A 27055-nucleotide genomic window follows, 5' to 3' on the forward strand; every position below is an offset into this window, starting at 1 on the left:
TGATTTTGGAGGTGTCTTCCAACCTAGACGATTCTGTGATTCCGTGATTCATAACATCACTGCACCAACCGCTTAAAGCAGCCATTTAGGGAATTTCCTCTAGCTTGGTGCATTGGTGTAACTGGAAACGTTTACGAATGAAGGAGTTCCAACAATTATTTTATTTTATTTTATTTATTTTAAATTCGCTTAACACAAAAATATCTTTCGGCAGCAATTCTCCAACCAGGAAAAAAAAATTTAAAAACAGTCTTTCCGTGAGCACCCCTCGACCCCAAAAAGGTACCACGAGACCGCCCCCCCGCCCGCGGCCCCCTCAGCACCGCCCCCTCCCCACCCAGCGGCCGCCCCCCCGCCACCAACGGCCGCCCACTTCCCGCGCCGCAGCCCCGGGAGCGCCGCCGGCCAATCAGCGCGCGGCAGCCTCCGAGAGGCAGCGGGGGGCGGGGGCCGGCGCGCCGTCTAATTGGCCGTTTCCCACCAAGCTGCCCAATCAGAGAGTGCTTTGCATAAGCGGGCTGAGCCAATCGGAGGGGCGCTTCTTCTTCCGCTGCGGTAGTTTGAAACCGTCGCGTCCAACGGCCGGCTGCGGCAGTTGCCCGCAGGTGAGAGGGGAGCGAGGGGGCGGCCGGGGCGCTGCGCCGCCGGGGGTTGGCCTGGCTGCGTTGGAGGCTCTGCTTTGGGGGGAAAAATGTAAAAATCAGCTCACGCACGGAGTTGTACGCCCTCCTGGCTGCCCAGCCGTGTGCCTCCCAGGTCTGTGCGCGGCGCCCCACGGCGTGGCCTTGGTTTCGCTGTTTGGCGCCGCGCTGTCCGCCCCCTGCCGCCTCTGCAGGCGTCGGGTGAGGCTGCGGAGCCGCTTGAGAACGCGGGCTGAGCGGTGCTGCTTCGTGCTTGCGAGTTGAAAGGGGCCCTGTGAGGAGCGGAGCCCGCACCTGGGGTGGAGCACCCTGATCTGAAGGCAGTGTTAAATTATTTGGAAAGCAACGCTCCTTGTCAAAAAAACAAACTCAAAAGCACAAAGTTCCAAGCGCGGGTCGAGGAATTGATACTTAATGGTAAGAACAGCCATGTTGAGACAGACCAGAGACCTTCAAAGTTGGGTCCTGATCCTGAAAGTAGCTGCCTTAGCATTTTATTTATACGCGTGTGGTTTGGAGGAAATTAGCACTGCTAACAGCAGTCGTGCTTTAATTAAGTTATATATAGGTGTGTTGGCAAGTGGTTGGGGAAGATGAGAACACAGTAAGCACAAAGATGGTCCTCTCACCAGTAGCCAGCCACCTAGTTATTTAAATCTCAGCAAATCACTTTATTGATGTCTCACCTAATACCCCTTGACAGATGTCTGGTTTTGAAACTTGTCCAGTATTTTCTTGATCAGGTCAAAGCAGATAACTTATTCTTGGCATGAATTGGCAATGACACCTGCAAATGTCAGCTTAAAACAAGTGTGCTCATGCTCTCATAGTAATCTGATCTGTTCCTCTCTATGTAAGCAGATCTCTAGAATTCTGAGTTTATTGGGGTTTGTACAGGAATGTTGCAATAACCACAATTAAAATTTGGACTATAGGCAGGAATATAGGAGGTACAGATAGGGAAAACAAATGTTGTGAGGAAAGCTGAAAATTTAAGCAGTAAACTGGTAGTGAGAATCTAAAGTGATATTCAAGTTGGTAAAGGCAGTCAAGCTGGAGACCTGATGGGCACAGTGGAGGCCTAGCCCACAGGAATAAAGAAAAGGGATAGTAAGGGAAGTCAAGCACACTGAGCTTGAGTTGACAGTGACTCTCACAAGGTGGCATCAAATAGATAAGCTGCACTTTTAACTTTGGAGAGCAGCATAGAATGGAAAGGTAAACGTTACTTGTGTCAAAGGAACCTGCTGAGTTTTGGAGGACCACAAACTTGAGCATAGTTTCTATGATATGCAGAGAATTATATATGCTAGACTGAGTGTTAAGGGTACAATCTCAGAAGGCTGAAAATAAGTCAGAACAGTAGTCTTAAATTAATGAACAAACTTTGCAGAAGTGACCTAAGAGTGACCCTTTTTCCACTTCATTAGGCTCATCGGTGTTCACGTGAAACTTAGTTGGCCTCCTAGTAGTCATAGATGCTTATCCATGCTGCAGGAAGAATTAATGTCTAGAGTAACTCAAAGAACTGAGACAATTAACTTCTACCTGTATTCCCATATAGAGAGCTGAGTTTATTGCCTTTTTTTTTTTTTTGATGTTTTGAAATGTGATATCATTGCTTAAGGAGGATATTTCCCATTGATTTAATGACAGTACAACTAGCAATTTAAAAATAACATTTCTGTCAGAAAATGCATCTGTTTAGTAAACAACTGAGAATATTATGATTGACAGTTTTAAAGGTCTCCTAAAACTAATTTTAAACCTGCATGGTTGTTAGCTATACTGAACAAGTACCCTGCTCCTCTTATTATGTATGGTGGTGGTCTTCCCAGGCATACTCTGCTGACAACTCTCTGTTGAAATGTGTCAGGTGACTGCTTTTCACATTTATCAGGCAACTATACTACTATGCCATTTGTTCATTAATGAATTCTCTTTGCTTAATAGTGAGTTCCCATTCGATTCTGTAACTCCTTTCATTTCCTTCCATCCCTCCATGTCCTTTGGAGTTTATTCCCCATATTCTATCAAGTTTTCCCAAAAGAGCTTCAGTTCTTCATTGGAGTTTAATATCAAGGCTGTAGTAGACTAAAAGATATATAGATTTTTCAGAATGTCCTTAAGTTCCTTAACATTTCTACAAAATTACCTGCTTCCCTTATCCCCAAAGAATACTTCACTATATTGCTTAGATATTGTTGGAATAGTTGGCGTTACATGAACCTAAGGCACTACCTGTGCTTGCAATATCTGTCTGTCCTCCTGGGCCTACAAGGCAGCAACTGAAGCAGAATTGAAAAGGTGGAGGGAGACAGACGATGATGATTAAGAGAAGGCTTCAAGGTATTGAACTGAAGTGATCAGGGCATCATCTCGGCTTGGAGTGTGGGAGAAAATTACAGTAGAATATAGACATTGCTGTGGAACTCCGTAGGAATTTTGTACTGAAACAAGCTAATAAGCTCCAAACAATATAATTAAGAATTGACACAGGACTGTATATGTAAATTAAGTCTTTTCTCATTCTTTATATGTCTGTTTTAACTTTTCTCCATGAGCATATTCTAGTTATGTTTATATAATACAATATGTTTAATGTAAAATTTTATTTTGCGTTACATGAAGCATTAGGTATTAAACTCATAACAATTTTCTGTTATTCTCTATTGACTGACTTGTTTCTTTTGGGTTTTCCATCGTTTTATTTAGAAAGTCAATAAAATGAACTCAGTCAATGAAAGTCTTAATGCTTTTGAGTGTGGTTTGGATAAGACAATTCAATAGCTTCCGGTCTGTGCTCATAGAGATGCATATAATGAGGACACATCCAGGTTACCCCAGCAATGCACATTGAGGTAGTTGCTACAACAGAATCTGAGTTTCTGTGAAAAACATGAGTAAACGCCTTGGAATTAAAAAGTGAAGTTGAGCTTCTACTGTTTTATAGACTAACTTTGTGCAGGATGTCATCAGATGAGGAGAAAAGCACAAGTCCAGTTTTACCAAAAGACTCAGTTCGGGGCAGTTCTGTTTCTTCAGATCTTCAGGTAGGAAAGAAGCAACCTCATCTGGTTCACTGTTACAACATTTTATTTGGAAATGTGTAATTATGAGGATATCTAACAAAATTTTCATCTCTATTATGTTTTAGTTGGGCAGTAAAGTAAATGTTGGTGAATGCAGCGAATTAGACAAAAGTAAAATGTGAGATTAAAATATATTCATTTGGATTCCTTTGTGAATTTCCCAAGAAATTTCAATTTCTGTGAATTCACATCTAACCTTAAGAGATTAATCAATGATCATTACAAGTAAAATAATATACCTTCCTTATCTTCTTTCTAGTATCAGTTTTTATATGTTAAGTTTTAACAAGAGGCATACATTTGACAAAGTAGGGTATAAACCCAGTATTTCTGAGGGATGAAGTGTAGCTACATGAGGTTTCTTACATGATGGAAGGAAATGCATGTATATTCATTTGTTTCCTGCATAAAATATGTCAAAATATGCCAGAGCTGTAATATGCATAGGGGTGTGTTTTTCTGGGCTCAATATCCTTTTCAAAGGATGCAGAGATACTGGATAAAAACCGTCCTATCCTCTCAAAAGCAGTAACTTTTCATCCTTAATTTTTTAATAGTTGGTTATTACTATTTGAGTACTTTGTGGATTTTTTTTTTCTTAGCTAGTGTTCTGTCCAAAAATGGTTAATTTTGGCAATAAGAAGTTTTGCTGGTTGCCTTGTATAAATGTAGCTCTAATTCTGTCACCTGGTGGAATGGGCACATACAGCTGAAGCATCATTAAATTATTTTTTCCTCCTGACTTTGTCCCTTTTAAACTAACTCTTTGTGGGTAATTCATATGTGTAGTTCATATGCTTCTCTGTTTGTGGTCATATCTCATAGGTAAGTTTTCTTGATCTATATTCATCAATCATAATTCATAGTGTTTCCAATGACTTTTGTCATTGGAAAACAGGATAAAGTCATTGTGCAACAAATTCTGAAAGACCAGAATCTTCTTATGTAATGGGGTTGTCTGAGAGGCTCTAAGTTTAACTTGTAGAGAATGATAAAGCAGAGTGGTATTATTGAGTGGCCACTTTGCTACTGAGTACATTTCTAGTCTGTCAGCGATTTAGTTCTCACATGCAGCACTCTTACTGCAGTGAACTGGATTTGAAAAGGATTTGGGTTTGCTGAAGATGTGATTATTGCTGTAAATCTCAGCAGCTGCCTAATTTCAGTTGGATGACTTGTTTTTAGATGTTTCTGTGAATTTTAAATACTACTTCTATCTTTGTTTACCCAAGTATATTTACAAATCTGTCTTTATCTGAATGATAAATACATAACATAGGCTATAAATGGCTCCTGAAACTCAACACAAATGAAATGGCACACATAACCAAATTCTGTGGGAAGATTTCGCTATTCTAAAATAAGAACACTGAGATCATATAGCAGACCATTTCTTTGTCTTATATTCGTCTAATTGCAGTTTGCAGGACTGATATTTTTCTTTCAAGTTTCAGATTACAATTGGGATACTGTATTTTCTTTTATATTTGTGTTCAACTTCATTTCATCAGTGTTGCAGTATTGTAATTCACAAGTATTTATTGTCAAATTTTTCACTGGATGCTGCCTATTAAAATTGTCTGCTGGTGCATAGAGCATATTTGTGTACGTAGTGGATTATTTGAGTTTTATTAAGTTTTAGAACTTGAAAGACTAAATAAATCTCCTGCCTTAACTTGATTTCTTTATTTTGCTCAGAATGTCTGTAGTAAGATAGACTGTGAGCTAGTGTTTAAATTCAGCGATTCTAAATGATTGACTTTCACACTTGACATGTTATTGTCTTTGTTGTATTGGGAAAGAATTAGTTTTAAGTTGCTCTTTGGTCAGAATGTTCTAACATCTTCTGCATAATATATAATTTCTTTTAGAAGGTTAAGGTTAACAAAACTAGCTAAATTTATTTAACTAAGTTAAATAATATATTGGCTTTTTTAGTCTGCTGAATTTTAGCTGTAGAGAATTTTATAAAGATCCATTTTGTTCCTGGATAAATAACTTATCTGAAGTTACCTGTTTTCTTCTGGCATCTCAAAGAATCTAAACTGTCTATTTTTAGAAAACTACAGATGTGTACTGGAAGTGGTAGAATCAGTAGCGTGTGTGGATAGAATATTTTAAGATATTCTTTATAAACTTGATCTTAAAACATTTGAATGCACTGAAGTCATTGGAGCAGTAAAATGCAACTTCAGTTGAACTAAGTAATTTTGTAAATTTTAATAGCAGGGCTTAATACCAAGGTTTTGTTTTGTTTTGTTGTAACCTATCTCTGTCATTTCATTGACCTGTTAAGAGCGACTTGGTTTTGAGTATGAGGAGTATGAGCTCATGCACTGCAGGATGGCTTATGTTAGGGCATCAAGAGCAATTTTTAATGACTACATGTCATTAAAAACAATTTGCTCATCTTTTGCTCTTCATGTAGCACGGGATGTAAAAGGTTGTACCTTGTAGCAAGGAGTTTAGGTAAGTACATAGTAAAGGTGCATAATAAGCATGGCCTAACTACTAATGCGTGTCACCTTCATACTATAAGATGTAGCATTATCTTACAATTAACATGTGGTTTTCAGGATTATTATCCAATTCTTACTCATGGTAAGAATGTATAAAGAAAAGTACTGCATTGTAAAGTAAGCCAGTTTATGTCTTGGTTTTGATCTGGTTTTATTTGTTTATGCTACATTTTTTCACTTTTAACTTAATTTACCTTTCATGAGTTAAATCTTTAAAAAAAAACAAAAAAAAAACAAAAAAAAACCTTGTTGATTTGTGACATTTTTTCTCTTTTACACAGAATGCTTTTGTGATACTTCCTCTACAAATACATAGCATATCTTTTTGATATTGTATAGCTTCATATACAATGTGAAATTATTTAGACTTCTAATTTTGACATGATAGACTAGAAGATGCGATGTGGAATTCTGAAAGGATTCTGCTAAAATGTATAAAACCTAGCTTCTTAAAATGGTCCCTAGTTAGTTGAACTGACTTAAATGTAAGGGTTACGCTAAAAGTTTATAAACATTGTGTAGATTCAACAACACATTATACCTTAAACTGATTGTTTCCACTCTAACTTTCCCCAGCTTGAAGACAAAAATAGTTTTTCAATTTACAGTTTGTTTCAGACATTGGAACTCTTTAGGATCCTGATTAGAGTTAGTAAAATAGTATTGAGTGAAGGAGAAAATACAGCTGGTGGACTGGTTTAATACTTTCTAATTGGCTTTTTTTTTTTTCCAATGTTTAATTAATAACACTGATGGGAACGGATTTTACAATTAAGCTAAATAAAAATACAATATACTTAATATTACTAATAAATTAGTGGATAATCAGGTATCTTTTGATGATTGCTGTCAAAGAAATTGTAAAGCCAATTATAATGTTACAGAATGTGAAATGTGACTGCTCAGTAGCATCTTTGTCATTGCTTTAAAAATATGTACTTTTTTTTAATCTTCTGCAGTAATAGCAATGCTCAAAATAGCATCAGATGATTAATAGCTTACATGATATGGAACTATTTATATTCTTTTTGTTCATATTTAAAGTTCTTATTATATTTTTTTTTGCTAGATCGGCATCTAACAAAATCTTAAGATATAACTATTTCCTTATTTGTGCTTAGTTGTAAACAATGTGTTGCAGAAAACAAAGCAAGAGAAAAATAAATTATTATAACTGGTATAGCTCAATTCTAAATGGAAAACAGCTCACTTTTGCACCTTTAAGGGAAATCTTAGCATTCACCCTAATATGAAGATACAAAGAATTGTCTAAACCCATTTTTACTTCTTCCTACATGTAGCCATTTTTTAGGAATGTAATTGTAGCTTTATAATTGTTTGTCATCACTTTGTGACAGGATGAGTATGAAGAGCTGCTTCGTTATGCTGTAGTGACTCCAAAGTTTGAACAGTGTTTCCCGAAGTGGTCAGAACCTGTCTCCGACCTGAGAGCAGGTGGCCGATTTCCAGGTGTAACAGATGATGCCATATACTGTAAGACTCCAGGTAATACCTGCAAAGCTACGGGTTAAGCTTACAAATTCAACAATACAGCTTTTTAAATTTAAGTTTCTTATGGTTTCTGTTTTAAAAGAATACACAATTCATGTATATTTTGCACAAGAAGAAATTTATGAATATTATACTCACTGAAGGGTTCTCTCTGACATAGGTTTCAGGTGACAGTATTGATGTAGTGACAGTTCTCAATGTTCCCAACTATGGCACATAGGTTAAAATAAATGTAAAATAAAATATAGGTTTAAAAAAAATAATAAATTTAACATAGGTGGTGTAATAATGCAGAACAGGGTGCCCTTGCTTCATAGTTTGTCAGGTCACAACTGTTTTTGCTAATACTTGCACTGCTGTGATAGATAAATTAGTATTTAAAGTAAGATTGTTTTGAAATGTTAGCTGAAAAGGGCTTTGTGGAATCACTACTCATGTCACTATGTGAATGTCATTCTTGTTCTTTTAGTTCAGCTACTCTATTCTAATTTTACTTTATTACTTGGCATTCAGGGATGAGTAAACTTAATGTCTTGTGATGCATTACTAACACTGATATTTCTGGTTATATGTTATTTGTTTCTGTCACAAGTATTTAGCTTAAGGAACTTTTGTTAATTTAACTTCAAAAGAAACACTAAATAATCATTTCTGTTTTTGCTTTAATTTATTAACTTTTAAAATCAGGAAAAACTTGAGTTTCTGTTGTTCGGAAGGTCTGTCACTTTATCACAAAAATACTTGTCTACATTTTTCTGTTCACTCCTTTTTTGGAACCTTGAGAGCAGATTTTCCTCTACATTTTAGAGGATTGTGGGGTATAAAATGGTAGATGATTTTACAGATAGACTCCAAGTAGTTTTGAAGTGATATGTAAACCTGGTGCTAATTGGCTTCATTGGAGTAAATGTTGTTTGTGGCTACAGCTAATGTATGAGAACTGGCTGTGCTGATCAGAGCTAAATAATTCTGATGGCAGGAATTTACTAGTGTAGCAAAGGACAATCCAGACACTGAAAGATGTTTATTTTATACTTTCGTAATAGAAATAGCCATGACTAAAAACTAAATACATCTTCTGAAGTCGTGTGTTGTCTTTTTGTTGTGTATTAAGCTGTTAAAGCAAGGATTAAAGTGAGGATGGCAGTATTGGTTACGTTTTGTGGTAGAATTAGCGAAAGGTAACTCTTAAGCAGTCTTAAGATTTGCACAGCCAAAGATCATTTTGTGGCTACTGTCAAGAGTCCAGTAGTTTCTGATAAGGTTCTTTTAGATATTCCGCAGAAGGAAGCTTTGGTTTTAATAGCAGTCCACTCACCTGAAGATACTAGGTGTTACACAGAGTCTTGATTTAGCAGAGTGATACAGCAATATACTGAAATCGTAACACAAGTACAGCATAGAAATTGTAATATATGGTTAGATCAAAATACAAACGTGATTCTTGTTACTGGTATCTTCACTCCCTGTCGTGACACTGGCTATCCCCAAGTCACTGGGGAGGAAGATGTGGGTTAAAGCCAGCTCAGGCTCTTCAGAGATATTTTAATGTTTGCTCAGTGTTTATACTCAGTATAAGGTTGAGCACCCTCTATGCTTCTCCCATGCTTATATGGCTAGCACAGTTGGAGTACATTCCTACTTCTTGATTAACTAAGGCCACTTAAACAACCAGTTGATCCATTGAGCTAATATAGCTATTCATCAAAATAAAAGAAGGGGAAAAAAAAAAGAAAAAAGGCCACCTTCAGTCCTTCCCAGTGCTGAGATGTGTTCAGGTTTCTTTACAATGGCTGTGGTTACTGCTTCTAACAGGGTTACTTCCCTGAGCTTCATGAACACATCACTGTGCCCATCTCCTCTGAACTAGTTTCCATCGTAGTGGTATGTTGCTGAGTAATAAGAGCAGATTGCAAGGATACAATCTACAATCACAAAATACAAAATAAATATCTTTATTTTCAAACTGAAAAAATTGATTTAAAAACAGTAAAGGAGGAACTCCTGATCTGCTCAGGCTGAGGCAAGAAAAATATTTTAATGGCCCCCATGATGCTTCCATTAACAGTGCACTATTAAAATTTGTAGTGCTATACCACTTTAACAAAACATGTTCACTTTAATCTCAATTTTGTTAAGAGCCATTCAAAATGGCTCTTCTTCCTCTCAGTCTGGGAGAGAAAGGTCTTATTTCCCTGAAACAGAGCTTGAAACCATCTAGTTGTAGAAAGAAAGTTACATTTTTATTTAAACTTCTAAAGTTATCTGACTATCATCTGTCTAACTCTTATGTAGAACCTAGCTTGGCAACCTACTCCAGGGAACCTACTTTGGCAGGGGGTTTGGACCTGAAGATCTCTTGAGGTCCCTTCCAACCCCTACAGTTCAGTGATTTTGTGATTCTGTGTTGGATCAAGGTTATCCCTTATTAGGGTGCTGTTTGCCACAGTTTTAATGGCCTTAGAACACCATTTGTTTTCAGATACTAATGGATGACACAAGATGACCAGTGAAAACATAGCCAAATTCATGTTAAATATTATAGTTCTGGTACTGGTACATCAACATGTTGTTCCAAAGGACAGTTGATTTTTTTTTGCGTGTGTGTGTAGCTCTGTTTTTGCATTTGGCATCACTACTTTTTCCTACTAAAAATCAGTCTCCTTGAAATTTATTCTTTCCCTGTCATGTTCTAATGCTGTTGCTGTATTAAAAAGCAAAATAATGTTATTTGTATAACGTTCATTAACTTTTTAAAACAAAATGAAGGTCTGTTCTGTAATGTTGACCTAAAAGTTTTCACTTACACAAAGCTATTCAAACTTGCATTTTCTAACAGCTTTTCCATGTGATGTTGGTATTGAGACCAACAGTTGCCAATATCATGTGATGCCTTCTGAAAAAGTTGTTCGTGTTTCTTTGGTCTCTTTTTGGCTTTTTCCTCAGCTTTTTAAAACTGAAGTTAATGTTCCTACTCTGATTGTAGAATTCCAGTTATTGGTAACCTATATTTGTTACAGTAAATTTAATTATGCATGTGTTCACTAAAAGCTTCCAGTTAAATAAGAAAAATAATTGGAATAAAATATTCTACACTATTCAATCCAATGTCCAAATGCTTTTAAACCTTGAAACTAAATTTTAATTTCCTTTTCTCATTATCAGATTAGTTAATTAAGTTTGAAGAAGAGGAAGAGTGGAGCAATAAATTCTTTGTAGCAAAGATATGTAATGATGACTCATACCCAAACAGTGGGAAAATTCCTTCTCTTCAGTCTACCAGTCCTCAGTATTGATCCATTAATACTCAGAGTATTTTTAAAAAATACCTGTATTTTAACAAATTGCTACCATTAGCCTGTGCCAGGTAATAACAGATAGTGAGAATATCTGAAATCATCTGAAAAAATAAATGGCTTCTGTGGCATATTTTGCTTGTCAAGAGAAAGAAGTACTTTTAAATTATTTTTTAAGGAAAAAAAAAGCTTCCCCCCATAGTGAAGAAACAGGTAGAAATTCACATTGAGAATAGGAGAAATTTGCTTTTAATTTGTTCTTTTATGTCCAGAAATATCTTGACTGTTAAATCTCTTGACTGTTGTACATGGTATCTTTCAAAGACTAACCCTGAATAGGAGCTTCATTAAAATAGTAGGAGGCTTACCTTGCTAAGAATATCTACCAAGCATTCTCAATATCAGTTTTAGTGAAACTCTCAAAAATGTATTTTTTCCAGTCTGACAAAGAATTGGTAAATCTTTGCCTTATTCTGATTTTTTTTTCTATTGTTATGATGAATACAAATGATCTAATAATTTATGGGGAGAGTGAAATGAGCTGGGGAACTGAAAACTTACTTTTTTTTACTCCATGAGAACTTGATTCAAAGCCTACATTAGGAAAAAGCTGTCCATTTAAGCATTCAGGAGTTGGATTGAATAAAAGCCATACAATCCCTTAGGTATGTAAGTGATTATGATGTTTGAAAATCTCTAACACTATCTTAAGATCACATACATGTACCTATTATAATGTTATATACTTTCTTCTCTGAGTACACCTCTCCCCCCTAAAATGTAGTATTTCAGTTCTACATGCCACCTAGTATTCCAAACATTTGCATATACTAGCAGAAAAAGTTAATCCGTAGTATGCATCTGAAGCATAAAACTTCAGGTGTTGGCAGTTTTTATAATGCAGGTTCCTAAGAAGTTCATTTGACCTGGGTCAATGATGAAAATCCTGTGTTGCTTTTTCACAAGTTCTAATGCTGAATCTGGCTAAACTCCAAATAAATTCTTCTTGATTCACTGAATAATTGTATTTTTCAATTTGTTATGCAAGTGCAAGAGGACAGAGTTCCAGTCACAAGTTCTGGAACACCTGGTGTTCCAGAAGGCATTTTTAGTAAATTAATCTAAAAGGTGCTGAGTAGTTGTCATTCAATATGAAGTCAAGAGTAAGCTAAGTACAGCGTATCTATATTAAAATAAATAAAATTGAATTTTATTATTATTTTTTTTTGCATTTGAATGCTGCTTCCATGATAGTCTGTCAGATCTTATTAATGAGGCCAGGAAAAGGCCAGATAATAGAGCAGCACAGGAAAAAAAGACCACTAGCATGGGGATAACAGACATCTGGAAAAACTGCTAATTTTATTACCTCACTATAAGGAAGAAGACAGTCTAGAGATTTGTTGGAGCAAATGCATGTGGGGATTATTTCTTGAAGTACATGCCATATATTTTTATATTTATTATATTTGAATGGCTCTATGTACTTGATAACCTATAGCACACTAACTGAATGGATTAATGCAATGAAGTGTAAGGAATAGAGGTGACAGAAGGAGAGCTTTAAAAGTAAGAATAAATCTATATACAACTAGAAAATTGTGATAATAGTGGAAGGCCAGTGTAGATTACATGAGATAATCATACAAACATGTAAGAAATACACCCAGTGGATTCAGGGTAAGGTATATCCTGTGGTAAAATGAAAACAAATGGAAGCCAAGTCAGGACAATCAGTATATATAGGGAGGAAAGGTAGGAAAAAAGGAAGAAAAGTGATGAACTTTCAGTGCTAGGATCTAAGCTTTGTATCCTGTTTTTATTGGTTACGTTCTGTTTCCTTGTAAATACGTTGGAAACTGCTGTGTACATTGGATTTCTTTTAGTCCAAGCTGATAATAACAATTTAAAAAAGAAACCTTCATGCTTTTTACAACAACATCACAACTGAAAGAACACAATGACACACAATAATCAGAACAACTGGTGAAGGACAAAACTAGGAATCTGTGATCATAGTAACACTGCCAAATATTTTATACTGTGAAACACCGGTCTGATTCTTCATCACTGAAACTAGATGATCCAAGGTTACTTGAAATGCTTCTGTCTAGAATGTCATATTTCTTAGAGACAGTTACAAGCAACGAATACTCAAACTTTGCCATTACCTAAGCAATACTCCCCATTTGCAGCATAAATAATTGCAAAAAGCTAGACCCAGATCTTCCTGTACTGTTATTATTGGGAATGTGTTTATAGACTTAAGCTTGTGTAATGGGTTAGAGAATTTAGTCTAGAGGAATAGTGTGTGAGATGGAGCTTCTTTAGCTCAAGCTGATTGTACCTTACCTTGGAAGAATCTGTGAAAAGCAGTTGCAATGGCTTTTGTATCACAGTTCATTTCCCTTATGCTTTGGAGCTCGAGTGTTACAGTTGCAACTCCAGACTACTTAATGGGAGTGAAAATGAGCCAGACAGGTCTTCTATCCTCATTTCCTTTGAGGGAACTAACACCAACAGTGATCTTGGGATCAGCCTTGACTGGAGTTAAATTGGAAACACATTTCCAGTGTCTACTGAAAATCCTGCTTTGTGATGAACTGTTAAACTTATCTTTGATGGCTTGTAACAACAAATAATGTCATACACCATAAAAACAGCTGTAATGGCAATACTCATTTTCAAAAATGAACACCAAAATTTTGAGGGGTTCCTCTCTCTTTGAAAGAAGGAAATCATTCTTTTGAAATACTGCTTTATTTTTATTAACACCAGGAATCTGCTAATCACAATCCTTTCAAGTTTTTTATACAACTGTTAACTCTACTAACATTTTTTTCTGTATGGATTAACTAAATACTTTCATTTTCTGTGTTTACATAAGTATGAATTTATTTAGTCTTAGCCCACTTTTAAATCTGTTGCAACTCAACCCCTGCCCATTAGCTTCTGGGGGTGTGTTAATTTCTGTTGTAGTGGTACCTAGTCACACTAACAGAAAGTGAGGCCTAACTGAATAAAGCATTATATAAATTCATATTAGATATTTCCCTTCTTAAATAGTTCGAAATACAAATAGATGAGCATATCAAAGGCTGTAAGAGGAATAGTACAAAGAGTTGAATTATGTACTAACTCTGAACTGGGGAGAAGGTTGTGGTTGCAGGTACGTGCCACCATTAAAATACACCTATGGTTTGATGTTACAAATGCACAACAGAATGGCACTGTCTTCGCGAGTTTACAGTCTCATTATGGAAAATGGCAAAAGCTTTTAGATTTCTGACCTTGGATGTTAACCAAAAAGGAATCCATGTTGAGAGTTTTTGTTTCTTGCAGTGCTTTTTTTTTTTTTTTTTTTTTTTTCCATCTTGGTACTTCCTGTCATCATCCTCTTTAACATGAAATGACATTCAAAGATTCTGTGTAAGGGAGCAGTAGTTATAATTGGATTACTGTTACAATGTAACTGTTGGCTTAAATATGCCTGTGTCTTGAAGGCATGGATTTGAATTAGGTTCTATTTGGTGTACATGAGGAAAAGAGGTTTCTGATGTTTTAAATGTTTGGGGTTCTTTTGTTTGTTTGTTTATGCCTGGCTTCTGACTTACATCCAGAATGCAGATCAGTCAGCCTTCCCAGAGTACTGATCCTTATTCTCTGTTTCATTTTTAGACCTTATGTCAGTAAAGGAGCCTTCTGAGGCCAATATGGATCGGCTTTGTCCTGTTTCAGAAGAGACATCTTCACAAGGATCCACAGATATTCCAAGAGAAATCAATGAAACTACAACAACTGAATTAACTGTACCTGATGAAAAAATAACTCAAATAGAAAATATACTTGATCTCTGGAGTGGCAGTCTGAAGGTATTTATTTTGTATAGATTCCTTAAAAATAAAATACAGATGTCAGTGTGCTGTCATAGAATGCGTAGGGAAAGCTGTAGTGTGATAGCATTACAAAATGCTGGTTTTCTTTGTGGTTTTAGTTCTTTTGGTTTTGCATATTATATGTAAGCACTAGGCTGTTTTATTACAAACACTGTAACTTCAAAAAAAAAGTTTGGATTAACTTTCTATATTAGGGATGTTCAGTTGTTGTCATTCAATAGTTGTCTGGTAATATTTATACGCATGAACAGCCTGCAAGATAGAGGCATCACTGTATAGATTCATGCCTTCTTAACTGCAGAGTGTGTTAAGATTAAAAGATTGGGGAGGAGAGAAGTTTACTAACTTCACTATTGTCGTGCCTTTAACTTTTCAGACAAATGTTCTGACTGAATTGAGAAAATGGAGGCTGAATTTTATCGAACATCACAAGCTTCAAATGAGACAAGAAAAAGAGAAACATGCTGCACATGTGAGACAATTAACCAATCAGATGGAAAACTTGAAAGAATTGCTACATACGTATGAAATCTCTATAGGCAGAAAAGATGAGGTAGTATTTCAATTTCATAGATCAAATTGTCCTCTTTTTTAAAAAAAAAAAAGTACACCAACTTAATGGCACTATCTGTTTGAACAACAATTCTTGCAACTAGTAACATAGAGAAGTAAATAATATATTTAGATTGTGTAGTGAAAAAATGAATCATTGTTGCTAATAATCTACTAACAATGGAAATTTAACATGTAAGTAAATATTTTACATGGTTTGCATTTTAAACCTAGTGTCTATTGTTGTTAACTTATGATGTGAAGATCACAAATCTATTATGGTCGATCACATGTCTATTATAGTCTTGACTGAAATTGTATGAAATTCTGCATTGAAACTTAGGAATTTTGTACTATTAGTCAGATAACCGCATTCATTTCAGAGTAATTTTTGAGTATTGTTTGTTTATCAGTGTGTGTTCGATGATAGCATAAATATTGCTCTTCAAAACTTTTATGCGGTAGTTAAAATACCTTTAAATGGAATTTACTCCCAGGAGTCCCAAGAATTTGTCACTGTTACCCACAGGAATTGCTCAGAAGTGACTGAGGGCAGAATCTAGCTTAAGAGATTAGCAAAAAATGTACAGAAGTGCTGAGTGATTCGATATCCCATTTACATCATGCCTAATTTTTAATCAGGGAACCTCAGCTACTTCTGTTATTTATATGAGTTGGTAGTAGTAGTCCCCAGCTGAATTCTCTGCCCCGTAGATCAATGTACCTCAGATTTTTTGGTAGCTTTAGTCCTATGTGGGATCTTTCTCGAGATCTTTGAAGCTGTAAGTTTCAGTAGGTTAACTGTTTTAACTTCTGTTAAGTTTAACCATTGTTAATTTAATTTTTCTATTTCTGAGCAACTATTTAGCTTGCTTATTCTATTCAGAAAATTAAATAAATTTTCTGCAGGTAAGCTATTTCTTTACACTTCCATTAACAGTACACTAAAGCAAACAATAATACCAATAGTTCCTGGTGCATCAAAATTCTCCTTGCAAATTAATGATTCTTCTGACCTTATGCTACAATAATGTATGATTGTAAGGAGATGAACAGAAGCCCGCAGATGTAGGATGAAATAACAAGTCAAATAAACTTTTCGTATAATTAAAGAGTAAGTGTATTAAGTGCTGCAGAGTCTCAGTGAGAGTTGAATGTTATTCCTGATTTGAACTCTTAATTGTTGTTTCCTACTTGGTTAGAGTAAGGGGAAGATTTAGTAAAAAGCTGCTGCTAAAAGTAAATACTTTAAGTGAAAATAACTGATGTAGAAATTATGTTCTATTTGACCGTACTAAGATCATAACTACTGAAATAATATTAATATTTTGGCAGGTCATTACTAACTTGACCCAAGCATTAGAGATGAAGAAGGAGAGAATAGAGTTAATGAGAAAGTTTACATTGTGGCGGATTCAGCAACTTAAAGCCAAACAAGAGGTATGTGCGCAAAATAAAAATGTAATGAAAATGAAACCTTTGAACTCAAAAGTCAGAGTTGGTGCAGCTCCTGTTACAGCTGGAAGAAATGGCAGTGATCCTGTTTTGATGTCTTAGGCAATGTCAAAAATACAGTTTGAAAGCATCAATCCTTTTTAAAAAAATGCTGCTGTCAGAATACTCTCTGGGATCAGGAAAAAATCAAAACACACTTGTTTTCAATATTGGTTCCAATTACTGTTATCAGCTTGCAACAAATCACTAGTATCTGCATTTTGAAGTAAGTGAGGAGGGAATCTTTCTAAATTTTAAACAAATAACTTCTGAGCAATGAAATTGAAATTATTAAATAGAAAATGAAATTATTAAATACCACATCTTACATTTTGGGCACCCAATTTCACAGTTAAAACTTCAATTGCCAAAACTTGAACTAGTTAAGAGATAGTCACATGCAAAATATGGGGCATTGTATCAGACATTGTAAACACCCTGCTAAACTAAGTATGACAGAAAATAAGGATTCCATGTCAAGACTGCAAACCTCTCCCAAGCTAGACTGTTAAAAAGGACAAGTTGATATTCAAGCCCTTTGTGTAGTGGTACGTATTCTGGGTAGACTCAGGTTTATTGACACTGCTTTGTGTAACCTAGTTCACTGTGTTTTCCAATGCTGAGGACAGTAATGCTTCTCAACTTATGTGCAGGCGGAAACATTGAGATGTTGATGCAGTATGCCACAACGAAGCAGTACACAAACATGTCACTTGGTTATTCTTACTGTGGTCTATGTAATATGTGGCAAAACAGCCATCCCCAGTCTCTTAAGTACTTAAGTTTTTAACCGTACTTTAAACACGTGCAAGTTTGCTCTATTTGTTTCCTAAGGAATATGCGAACAGAATAGCAGACAGACAATTCCAGGCAGCTTTGAAGAAGAAAGTATGGACAGCGTGGCGCTCTCTTAGTGAAGAAAGATGGAAAGAAAAAGTAGCAAAAGCCTGTCAGCTACGAGCAGAAGATGTCTGTGTTCAGCTCACCAATGATTATGAAGCCAAAATTGCAGAGGTAAAATGAGGTTTCTTTTTTCATTCCTCTACTCCTTCCCTCAATGCCTCACTCCCACTTTCTCAGAAAGCTTGAAAAAACTGATGACCTTCCAGCAAAGAAGAGCTCTCATATACAGGAAAAGACATAAGGAGATCTAGGATCTTTCCTATGGATGGTTGCCTTATATGATGTTTTTTCCCCAGCCTTTGATGTAAAATGTTGCTGATCTGTGCACACAGGTGAAGTAAATGGGACCATTACTGAAACAAGTTCTTAAAAAACTATTTGCCCACCAATAGGGGTTATTCTTTTTTCCTAAGAATACACCGTTAGTATTTGCTATGCAGGTTGAGGCCTCACTAAAGAACAAAGTCGTAAGAGAAATACAAGACTATTATTATTTTTAATGACCATGCAGAATACAGTATTTTTTTTATAACAGACGTTCTGTTAAAGGCTGGTTTTCTCATCAGCTTGCCAATTACACTTGTTGAAGAATTTTCAAAGGTTAAGGTAAAGGTACGTTGTCAACATACACACTAGTGCTTGTTAAGTAAAAAGATGCATTTTTAAAGCATTTTCTAAGATGCATTTTCTATTTCAGAAATAAATTAAACCTAGAATTTTTAAGAACTCTTACCAAATGTGACTTACCAGCCACAGTTGCAATGAAATAATGTCCTTTGACTCTGGTACATACAGCTGTATGTACCATACTTGGAAAATTAAAGTTACAGTTCAGAAAATTCAGTTTCTGATAAGTGACTGAGTCATTCCAAACAGAATGAGTCATTTCAAACAGTGGGAGTTGTGTTTTGAAATAATATGAACCCTACCTGAGGATGATGAATTTTGGAAAATGCAACAAAGGGAAAAAGCAAAATCAGTAAGTAGTGAGTTACAAGATTAACTTGGTTTATCTTTTCTTAGTATTTTTAGTTATTTTCAAAGGCCAGAAAAGTGGGATTGCTGATGACAATTCACTTTATGCTTAAATAGTATTCTAACCCTCACTCTTTGGAGTGTTTTGGGAAACTAGATTCCTGAGGGTATCTAGCTTTGCCAACATGCATAATTTCTGGAAGACAAAATCTGGCAAGATAAGCTTCTGCATAGTTGGTTAGGGTCTAGCAATCCTTTCAAAAGTGTTCTTTTTGTTGGTTTGCTCAAGTAGAAATAACATGCCGTAGTACAAGCAACTGACAGATAACTAGCTGTTTATCCCTGGCAAACAAGATATTCTGAAGTAAAAATGCTTCTCTTTGTAAACATAGTAAGTGACTTTTAAAGCTGATTGAGGAATTACGTTCATACCTTGCATTCAGAAGTACAAGACAGCTGTTTCCATATTCTTTTTTTGTAGCTAACTGCTACTTTGGAGCAAACAAAAGCTGAGATTCTGAGACTGCACAGTGAAAGAGAACAGTATGAAGATACCATGAAGAAAGCCTTCATGCGTGGCGTATGTGCTTTGAATCTGGAAGCAATGACCATGTTTCAGGGCAAGGACAGCAGGGGAGATCCCGGTCAGTATAAAAAGTAGCCCTGGTTTGGTAGTTCGTGGGTTTTGTTGTTATTGTTTGTTGTCTTGTTATTTCCTTTAAAGGATTCTCCTTTTTTTTCTTAAGTATGAGGACTTAATGGCAATACAGACTTTATCAAACTGTTATTGCTTTAAAAAGTCCCACTGAATATGTTAAGAAATACTTTTCTGAACTTCTCACTGCTAGAAGAGTAGAGCAGGTTTCCTTCATCAGGCCTTGCTCTGGGTGTGGTAACCTGCAACTGAAAAGCAGAACAAGAAGCTAGAGTTGGCAAGCTTCTTAGAATACTCTGGAAGATTACCAAGAATTCTGTCAGCACCCAGGTTATGGCAAAGGAAAATACTGCAAAACCCTGTTATGTTCTCTGGAATCTTAGTGTGCAACAAATATGCTTTTCCCAGACTTTTCTGTCTTTGTTCTTAATCTTGCCTGTTTATGCAAAAAGGGCAAGTAAGTCTCCTGGGTTCTGTATTTACTAGGAGTGCTGTGCTGGAACAGGAAAGACCAGTGTAGTCACAGCTGCACATTCGTAACGCTTCTGTAGCTATGCAGAAAAGAGCTGAACACCCCTACTGATGTAATAAATTCACACCTTCAAAATGAGACAGCGTACAGCATTAGAAGCATGATCTTAGTGGTGCAGCAGCCTACATCAAAGATTAATATCTCTGCCAGCAGATCTTCTGCACCTGCATGTGTGTCTTAGCAACCAGCTATACTGGCAGCAGTTAATAGCCTTAGACAGGTAACTTCAGTTCCTAAGCTCTTAACAGTCTTATACCAGAAGTTTCTGAAGTACTTCAGAGAAATTCCTCCTCACAAATCTTAGGGCCTAAATGTAGGTGTGAAGAAGAAGAAGAAAAAAAAATAAAGAAGATATAAGGCACTTATTTCAGTAGCTGTCAGATCCTGTTAAACATAAACAGTCTTTCTTCAATTGCTTAGGGAAATCAAGTATAACATTGGCTAAGTATGGTAGCTGTGTGCTAGTACAAACATAGGATCAGTATCTGAGGAATAGAATGAATCAATTCAGTATCTTCAAGGAATCGTGAATAAAGTTTCAGGGCATTACCCAAGTACTCTACTTTTCTCTGTGTAGAAACAACCGCTCTCTCAAGTTTTATCTTACATTATTCATACAAAAATGTGTCTCACTACCAGTGGGTCTCACAGCTGATGATGAGTGGTGTGAAATAGGAAAGCCTTGTTTCTGTAAACTTGAGAAGAAAAGGGTAAGCGGGAAGGGAATAAAGAAAAATGAACTCTAGATGCTGTGACCAATCTCTGGGTTTCATGTATCAAACATTTTGCTTGATTTGGTATGATGCAGAAGTGGTACCTAGTGATTTTGCTGTATTGGACACTGCTGGAGCACCTGCACCCAGTTTTTCAGGTTTCCAGCATGATGCTGCATAATCTTCTGTGGTCACTGTAGTATTTGCTCATCAGGCTTCGTAACACCTCATAGTCTCAGGTGTTCTTGGTCCCATGCCTGCCTTCTTCCATTGCTTCCTATACCATGCTCTTCCATGCCCCAGCCGTGCTAGTCTCTTTTTTTGTGGCAGCTAGGCAGTGCTTTTAATGAAGACAGTTACAGAATGATTTAACATAGTTGAATAACTGCTTACTTGCATTTCTGCTCAGGTATAACAAGACTGATGAGGACATCAGAGGGTTTAAAACATGAGAGAGATGATTATTCTGTTTTGTTCTAGTTTGTAATCTGTGGACCTTAAAAATGCTATGTGCCAGTCAATTATGCATTTATACAAACACTGCAGTGCCACCTATTGTCACTGCAAGTAAAAGCAGAATTTGACTCCTTAACAGATTTATCAGTAGGTTATTAACAGTATGCAAGTATTGCAACTTTAACGGGACCATAGCATTTGGAGTCAGTGTTGATGATCCAAAATCTGTGGCTGATTTAATCGTGGGTGATTTTTTTATTATTATTACTTAGAAGATTTTTAACTTGGAGCCACAAGAATTCACATTCTGTTACTACATAAATCAGATCAGATTGGTTTGTAAGTGGGCATTAGTCCTGTCTGCGTTTAAGTTTAAAGTGCATGTATATATGCATTATTTGTACAAAATGTGTATTATCGCATGTTTTCACTCTTGAAATCCTCAAGTATTGTACTGATTTAAGTACTTTACTTACTGTATTTGTCTTACTTAGTTTAAAAGAACAACAAAAAAGGAGCTGTCCCATGGTGTCACTCAGGTCCCTGGAATGAGCACAATTCCTAATACCATCATCTGCCTTAGAAATAGAGTAAAATAAAATATTTCTCTTTGTGTCCCTTAAGGAAGCTTGTATTCTAAAGGAAAAGGCTGAAACTGCTTGAAAAGATTCTGTGCTTAGGTCTGCAGATCTGATGTCCTCAAGATATCTGCACTGAGAGACAGAAGGCTGCTGCTTAGCCCACTCTCAATCTACATCCTAAACAGAGTTTGCACTTAATCAGGCTGACCCAGATTGAGGGGGGGATGAGGACTGTAGGGCACCCATAGAATCTCTCAATCCTACAGCCATGACATAGCCAGTATTGCAGCCATTGTCCTTGCCGATGAGGTGGTTGCTGGGCATAATCTACAAAATTGCAGTACATTCTTGAGAAAGTTAAAATAACAGTTTGTGTTCCTGACAATGAATCTTCTTAAGGATCGTATGCCCTGCCAGAAGCTCAGTATGGCCTTTCCCTCCTTCACTGATTGCTCTCTGTTTGAACTAGCTTTTGGCCCTTCGTGTAAGGGCAGCTCTTTCACAATGGATTTAGTATTGGAAATCAGAATTCAGAACCTCAGTTCTTTGCACTGTAATGTGACAAGTGCACAAGAGTTGAGGCATAACACAGAAACAAGCCCCCTGAAAATACTTCTGAAAAGCTTCTGAAAAGAAGGGTCAAATACAGAAAGATTTATGTTTGTGTGTGTAGATAGATGTATCTATAGAGAACAGAGTGATCCTTTAATAAATTATACAGAAATCCCAGAAGAATAGTAAACTTTTTGCTGTGAGTTACGTCATTTCCCCTTAGGGTTTGCTAAATTATGTGTTGATCCCATTACTTTGTGTTTCAAATAATAGATATAGGAAGTAGGAGAGATGATAATGGTGCCATTGTTGCAGGAATACTACCTCCTTCACAATATAATCCCCCCTCACCACCACCTCCACCAGCATCTGCTCTTCAGATGGATGACTTGGTAAGTGTGTACCTGGAATAGAACTGTATTCACCAGTGGTGAAAACACACTTCCTGTGTTGGGGCCTGGGGCTTTTTGAAGATAAATATAATAGCCCATTAATTGGAGGAAATTGAACTCAGTCTAAGGATAAAAAGAAACCTATGTGTATGTCCAGACTTCATCATATAATTGAAGTGATTAAGTCATGGTTGCTATGACTTGATATACTCACATTTAGCTGTTTTAATTTTAGAGAAAATGCATTAAGCTGCTGAAGAAAAGGTCACTATAACAAGCAGAATTTGCTCTCTAACATTCTTTCTGGGAAAAAAAAAAGTTGTTAAACACCTGTTTGCCAAAGAAACTAAGCTTGCTGCCGTCTGGGGAAAAAAAAAAAAGGCAGGCTTCTCTCGAAACTTCTTTTTTAAAAATGTAATGTATATGGACTCTGAGGAAACTCAACTTACTGTCCTGCCATGTCAAATTATCCAGTAGCCTGAAAATTCTGGACATACACAAAGTCATGCTGAAGACATAGTGACTGTAAAATAATTCCGCACTAGGGTACAGGTTAGATTGGAGAAGACATGCTTGCCTATTTTCCCAATTTTCCATTCTAACAATATCAAATATTATTCACTCCGTTTCCTGCAATACTTGGACAAACATTTGAAACAAAAAAATTAAAAACAGTAATAAAACATTTGAAAAAAAAAAGTCTATCTGAGGAGTAAAATTGTATTTTGGGCAATGTTATACTTATTCTTTAAACTCTGATTTCATTCAGTTTTCTACCCATCTGGGTCATGCAAGCACTTCTCAGACCAGGCTAGATTCTGATTCTCCAGTAATCATCAGTAGCACAGCTGCAGGATCTGGGGTGACATCAACTCAAAAACTGGTAACCTGCTAAAATTAATTTGTTTTGTATTTTAAGACAATCACGATAAATTTTAGTTTAGATATTATTTTATTTCCACTTTTTTTCAGTGCAACACGAGTGTGTAGTCAACGAAGGTGCCATGGAGTTCACTTACATGTATGAAGACACTAGCTTGTAAATGCTCATTTATGTTACAGAAAACCCAATTTTCTTAGGAGGAGTTTTAACTGATTTTAGAGCAAAGAAAAAGAAGAACAACGAAGAACAAAATAGTGCATATGCACTTACATGTAGTGTAACAGGAACAACCGGTGTTTCATATGATACAGTGTTGTTCTTAAAAAAAAAAACAACAAACGTGGCTTTTGCTAATCCTTTTAACTTGTCTCAAGGATCCTCTGCATTTATCTCCTTTTCTATTCCCATTGGATAATTTACTACTAGTCAATAGAGCTAGATGCAACATCTTATTGCATCTGCTGTCACTGCTAGAAGGATGGGCCAGGGTGACAGAAGTGCCTGCAGCTGTCAGTAGAGCATGCAGCCAGTGAGCAAAGCTGAACTATGCATCCTGCTTGATTTTTGTCAGATTAGCCTTACTCCCCATAGTATAGTAGTCATTCACACTAAACACTTTCTCTGTGGAAAAATACAGAATTAACCAGGTAGCAACCAGATGGTGCAAACTCAGTCCCATGTAACACAACTATATTACATGCAGTGTCCCATGTTCTGTTAGGCAAGTGGCTAGTAAAACTAGGTGGACATACGAAAGCACTGTAAATACTAGATTTACAAATGTTAGCAATTAATATATATATATATTATTTTTTTTATAGCCCATGGCAAAAGTAATAACATCTGCTCAGCAGAAAGCAGGAAGAACAATCACTGCTCGAATCACAGGCCGATCTGATATGGGACAAAAACACAGAATTTGTGGTAGTTTAGCAGTGATGGGAGTTGCTCCACCCATGAGTTCAGTCATTGTTGAAAAACACCATCCAGTCACTCAGGTAAGTCAGAATTATGCTTGTAACAATATTCTGAATGCAACATACCTGGTAAAATTTTAAATAGAAATGACCAAGATGAAGAGACAATTAGACAAGGCTCAGATTTGAGGTCTGCTTAAAATAATGTGCAGTACTGTCTTTGGGCTGGGTAGAATGACTACAGAGTGAAGGGAGGAGAGGATGTAAACATTGCCACTTTATCTGCCTTGTTTCTTTATTAATTATTTCATAGGCAGAGTAGTTCTGGCTGTCCCTTTCTTGGCCAGATCTTCTGTGAGTTTTCATTGCAGCAGAGGGCTTATAAAAAAGATGGAGAGTAAATTTTTACTCAGGCAGATAATGACAGGACAAGAGGGAATGGATTTAAACTAAAGAGGGGAGATTGAGCTTAGAGGTTAGGATGAAATTCTTCATTGAGAGGGCAATAAGGCACTGGACAAAGTTGCCCAGGGAAGTTGTGGATGCCCCATCCCTGGAGGTTGTTCAGGACTAGGTTGGATGGGTCCAGTTTGCTCAAGTATTGCCAGACCTGATCCTCGTCCACCAAAGGTACATCTTCCTTGCTCCAGCCATTCAGCCTGGCCTCTGGAACAGAATCACATAATCACAGAATTTCTAGGTTGGAAGAGACCTCAAGATCATCAACTCCAACCTCTGACCTAACGCTAGCAGTCCCCACTAAACCATATCCCTAAGCTCTACATCTAAACGTCTTTTAAAGACTTCCAGGGATGGTGACTCCACCACTTCCCTGGGTAGCCTGTTCCAATGCCTCACAACCCTTTCAGTAAAGAAGTTCTTCCTAACATCTAACCTAAAACTCCCCTGGCTCAACTTAAGCCCATTCCCCCTCGTCCTGTCACCAGGCACGTGGGAGAACAGGCCAACCCCCACCTCGCTACAGCCTCCCTTGAGGTACCTATAGAGAGCGATAAGGTCGCCCCTGAGCCTCCTCTTCTCCAGGCTGAACAAGCCCAGCTCCCTCAGCCGCTCCTCGTAGGACTTGTTCTCCAGGCCCCTCACCGGCTTCGTTGCCCTTCTCTGGACTCACTCGAGCACCTCCATGTCCTTCTTGTAGCGAGGGGCCCAAAACTGAACACAGTACTTGAGGTGCGGCCTCACCAGAGCCGAGTACAGGGGGACGATCACCTCCCTAGCCCTGCTGGCCACACTGTTCCTGATACAAGCCAGGATGCTGTTGGCCTTCTTGGCCACCTGAGCACACTGCTGGCTCATATTCAGCTGACTATCCACCATCACTCCCAGGTCCTTCTCTGCCTGGCTGCTCTCCAACCATTCCTCTCCCAGCCTGTAGCTCTGCTTGGGGTTATTGCACCCCAGGTGCAGGACCCGGCACTTGGCCTTGTTGAACTTCATGCAGTTGACCTCAGCCCATCGGTGCAGCCTATCCAGATCCTCCTGCAGAGCCTTCCTACCCTCGAGCAGATCGACACACGCACCTAACTTGGTGTCATCTGCAAACTTACTGAGGGTGCACTCGATGCCCTCGTCCAGATCATCGATGAAGATGTTAAAGAGGACCGGGAATTCCTGAAGGCCAGTCTTGCTGGTAAAGACTGAGGCAAAAAACACATTCTGTACCTCTGCATTTTCACTGTCCCAGGTAACCAGGTCTCCTCTTTCCTTAAGGAGAGGGCCCACATGTTTCCTAGTCTTCCTTCTGTACTGAGGTACTTGTAGAAGCCCTTCTTGTTGCCTTTGATGTCTTTGGCATGATTCAATTCTGTCTGGGCGTTAGCTCAGAAGTTTAGCATTTTTCTTTGGGTTCTGAGAATTATCTGTTACAGATAAAGAGAACAAGCCTTTTTTCTTCCTTAAGTGAGCTTTTTTTTTTTTTTTTTTTTTTTTAAGTGTATTTCAGCTTGAATTTAATCTACAGCTCACTTAAAGCTATTTTAGTGGATTTTTTTTGTTTTTTTTCAATGCCATTTGTTGTATCTGATTACTTTTCAGCAAACCATATCCCAAGCCACTGCTGCTAAATATCCTCGAACTGTGCTCCATTCTTCTGGTGCTACTACTGTGAGACCTGCAGGACAAGTTGGACGAATGCTTCAGAGCCAACCTCATACTAGTGTTCAGTCAATAAAAGTTGTTGACTGAGTGAAAATCCTTTACACTGGTGGGAGGTTTTATCAAGATACAATTAAAACCTCTTCCCAGTCCTTTCAAATTTGATGTAGCAAGGCCTAAAGTATGTATCATGTTTTTACCCTTAAAAAACAAAGTGTTTATAGTAAGCATTCAGAGGGGGAAAATGACTTGAAATGTTGTTCTACCTCCCAACTATTTGAGAACTTATTTTATTAAGATAAACACTTTATTTAAATAATAAATAATCTTTTGCACACTTTTAAATAAAGGCTAAAATGTGATTTTTTTTTTGGTCTGA

At 37.1% G+C, this 27055-nt stretch overlaps 2 protein-coding genes across 11 annotated transcripts in view; one reads left to right on the forward strand and one right to left on the reverse strand.

Moving 5' to 3' along the window:
- The first annotated feature begins 513 nt into the window (after positions 1–513).
- Positions 514–27038, forward strand: POC5 (POC5 centriolar protein). 8 transcript variants are annotated; one of them, XM_084504121.1, is made up of 13 exons: positions 591–1058; positions 3357–3502; positions 3595–3694; positions 7611–7758; positions 14739–14932; positions 15333–15509; positions 16844–16948; positions 17837–18016; positions 19362–19524; positions 22643–22761; positions 23531–23644; positions 24466–24642; positions 26617–27038. In XM_084504121.1, the coding sequence occupies exons 3-13, from the start codon at positions 3611–3613 to the stop codon at positions 26764–26766; spliced, it is 1611 nt and encodes a 536-aa protein (XP_084360247.1). In that variant the 5' UTR covers positions 591–1058; positions 3357–3502; positions 3595–3610; the 3' UTR covers positions 26767–27038. The 8 variants fall into 8 exon arrangements, with proteins under 8 accessions (XP_084360248.1, XP_084360245.1, XP_084360252.1 ...); XM_084504122.1 differs by lacking the exon at positions 3357–3502 and having other exon boundaries at positions 514–605; positions 22685–22761; XM_084504119.1 differs by lacking the exon at positions 3357–3502 and having other exon boundaries at positions 515–605.
- ANKDD1B (ankyrin repeat and death domain containing 1B) overlaps positions 24888–27055 on the reverse strand; it is a 29439-nt gene continuing 27271 nt past the window's right edge. For all 3 annotated transcript variants that reach the window (XM_084504114.1, XM_084504115.1, XM_084504117.1), the window contains one exon: positions 24888–25227. In XM_084504114.1, coding sequence (XP_084360240.1) covers positions 25031–25227 — 197 coding nt within the window. In that variant the 3' untranslated portion in view covers positions 24888–25030. The remainder of the gene's footprint in view (positions 25228–27055) is intronic.

The sequence above is a fragment of the Aythya ferina genome (assembly GCF_964211825.1).
Source record: "Aythya ferina genome assembly, chromosome: Z".
NCBI lineage: Eukaryota > Metazoa > Chordata > Aves > Anseriformes > Anatidae > Aythya > Aythya ferina.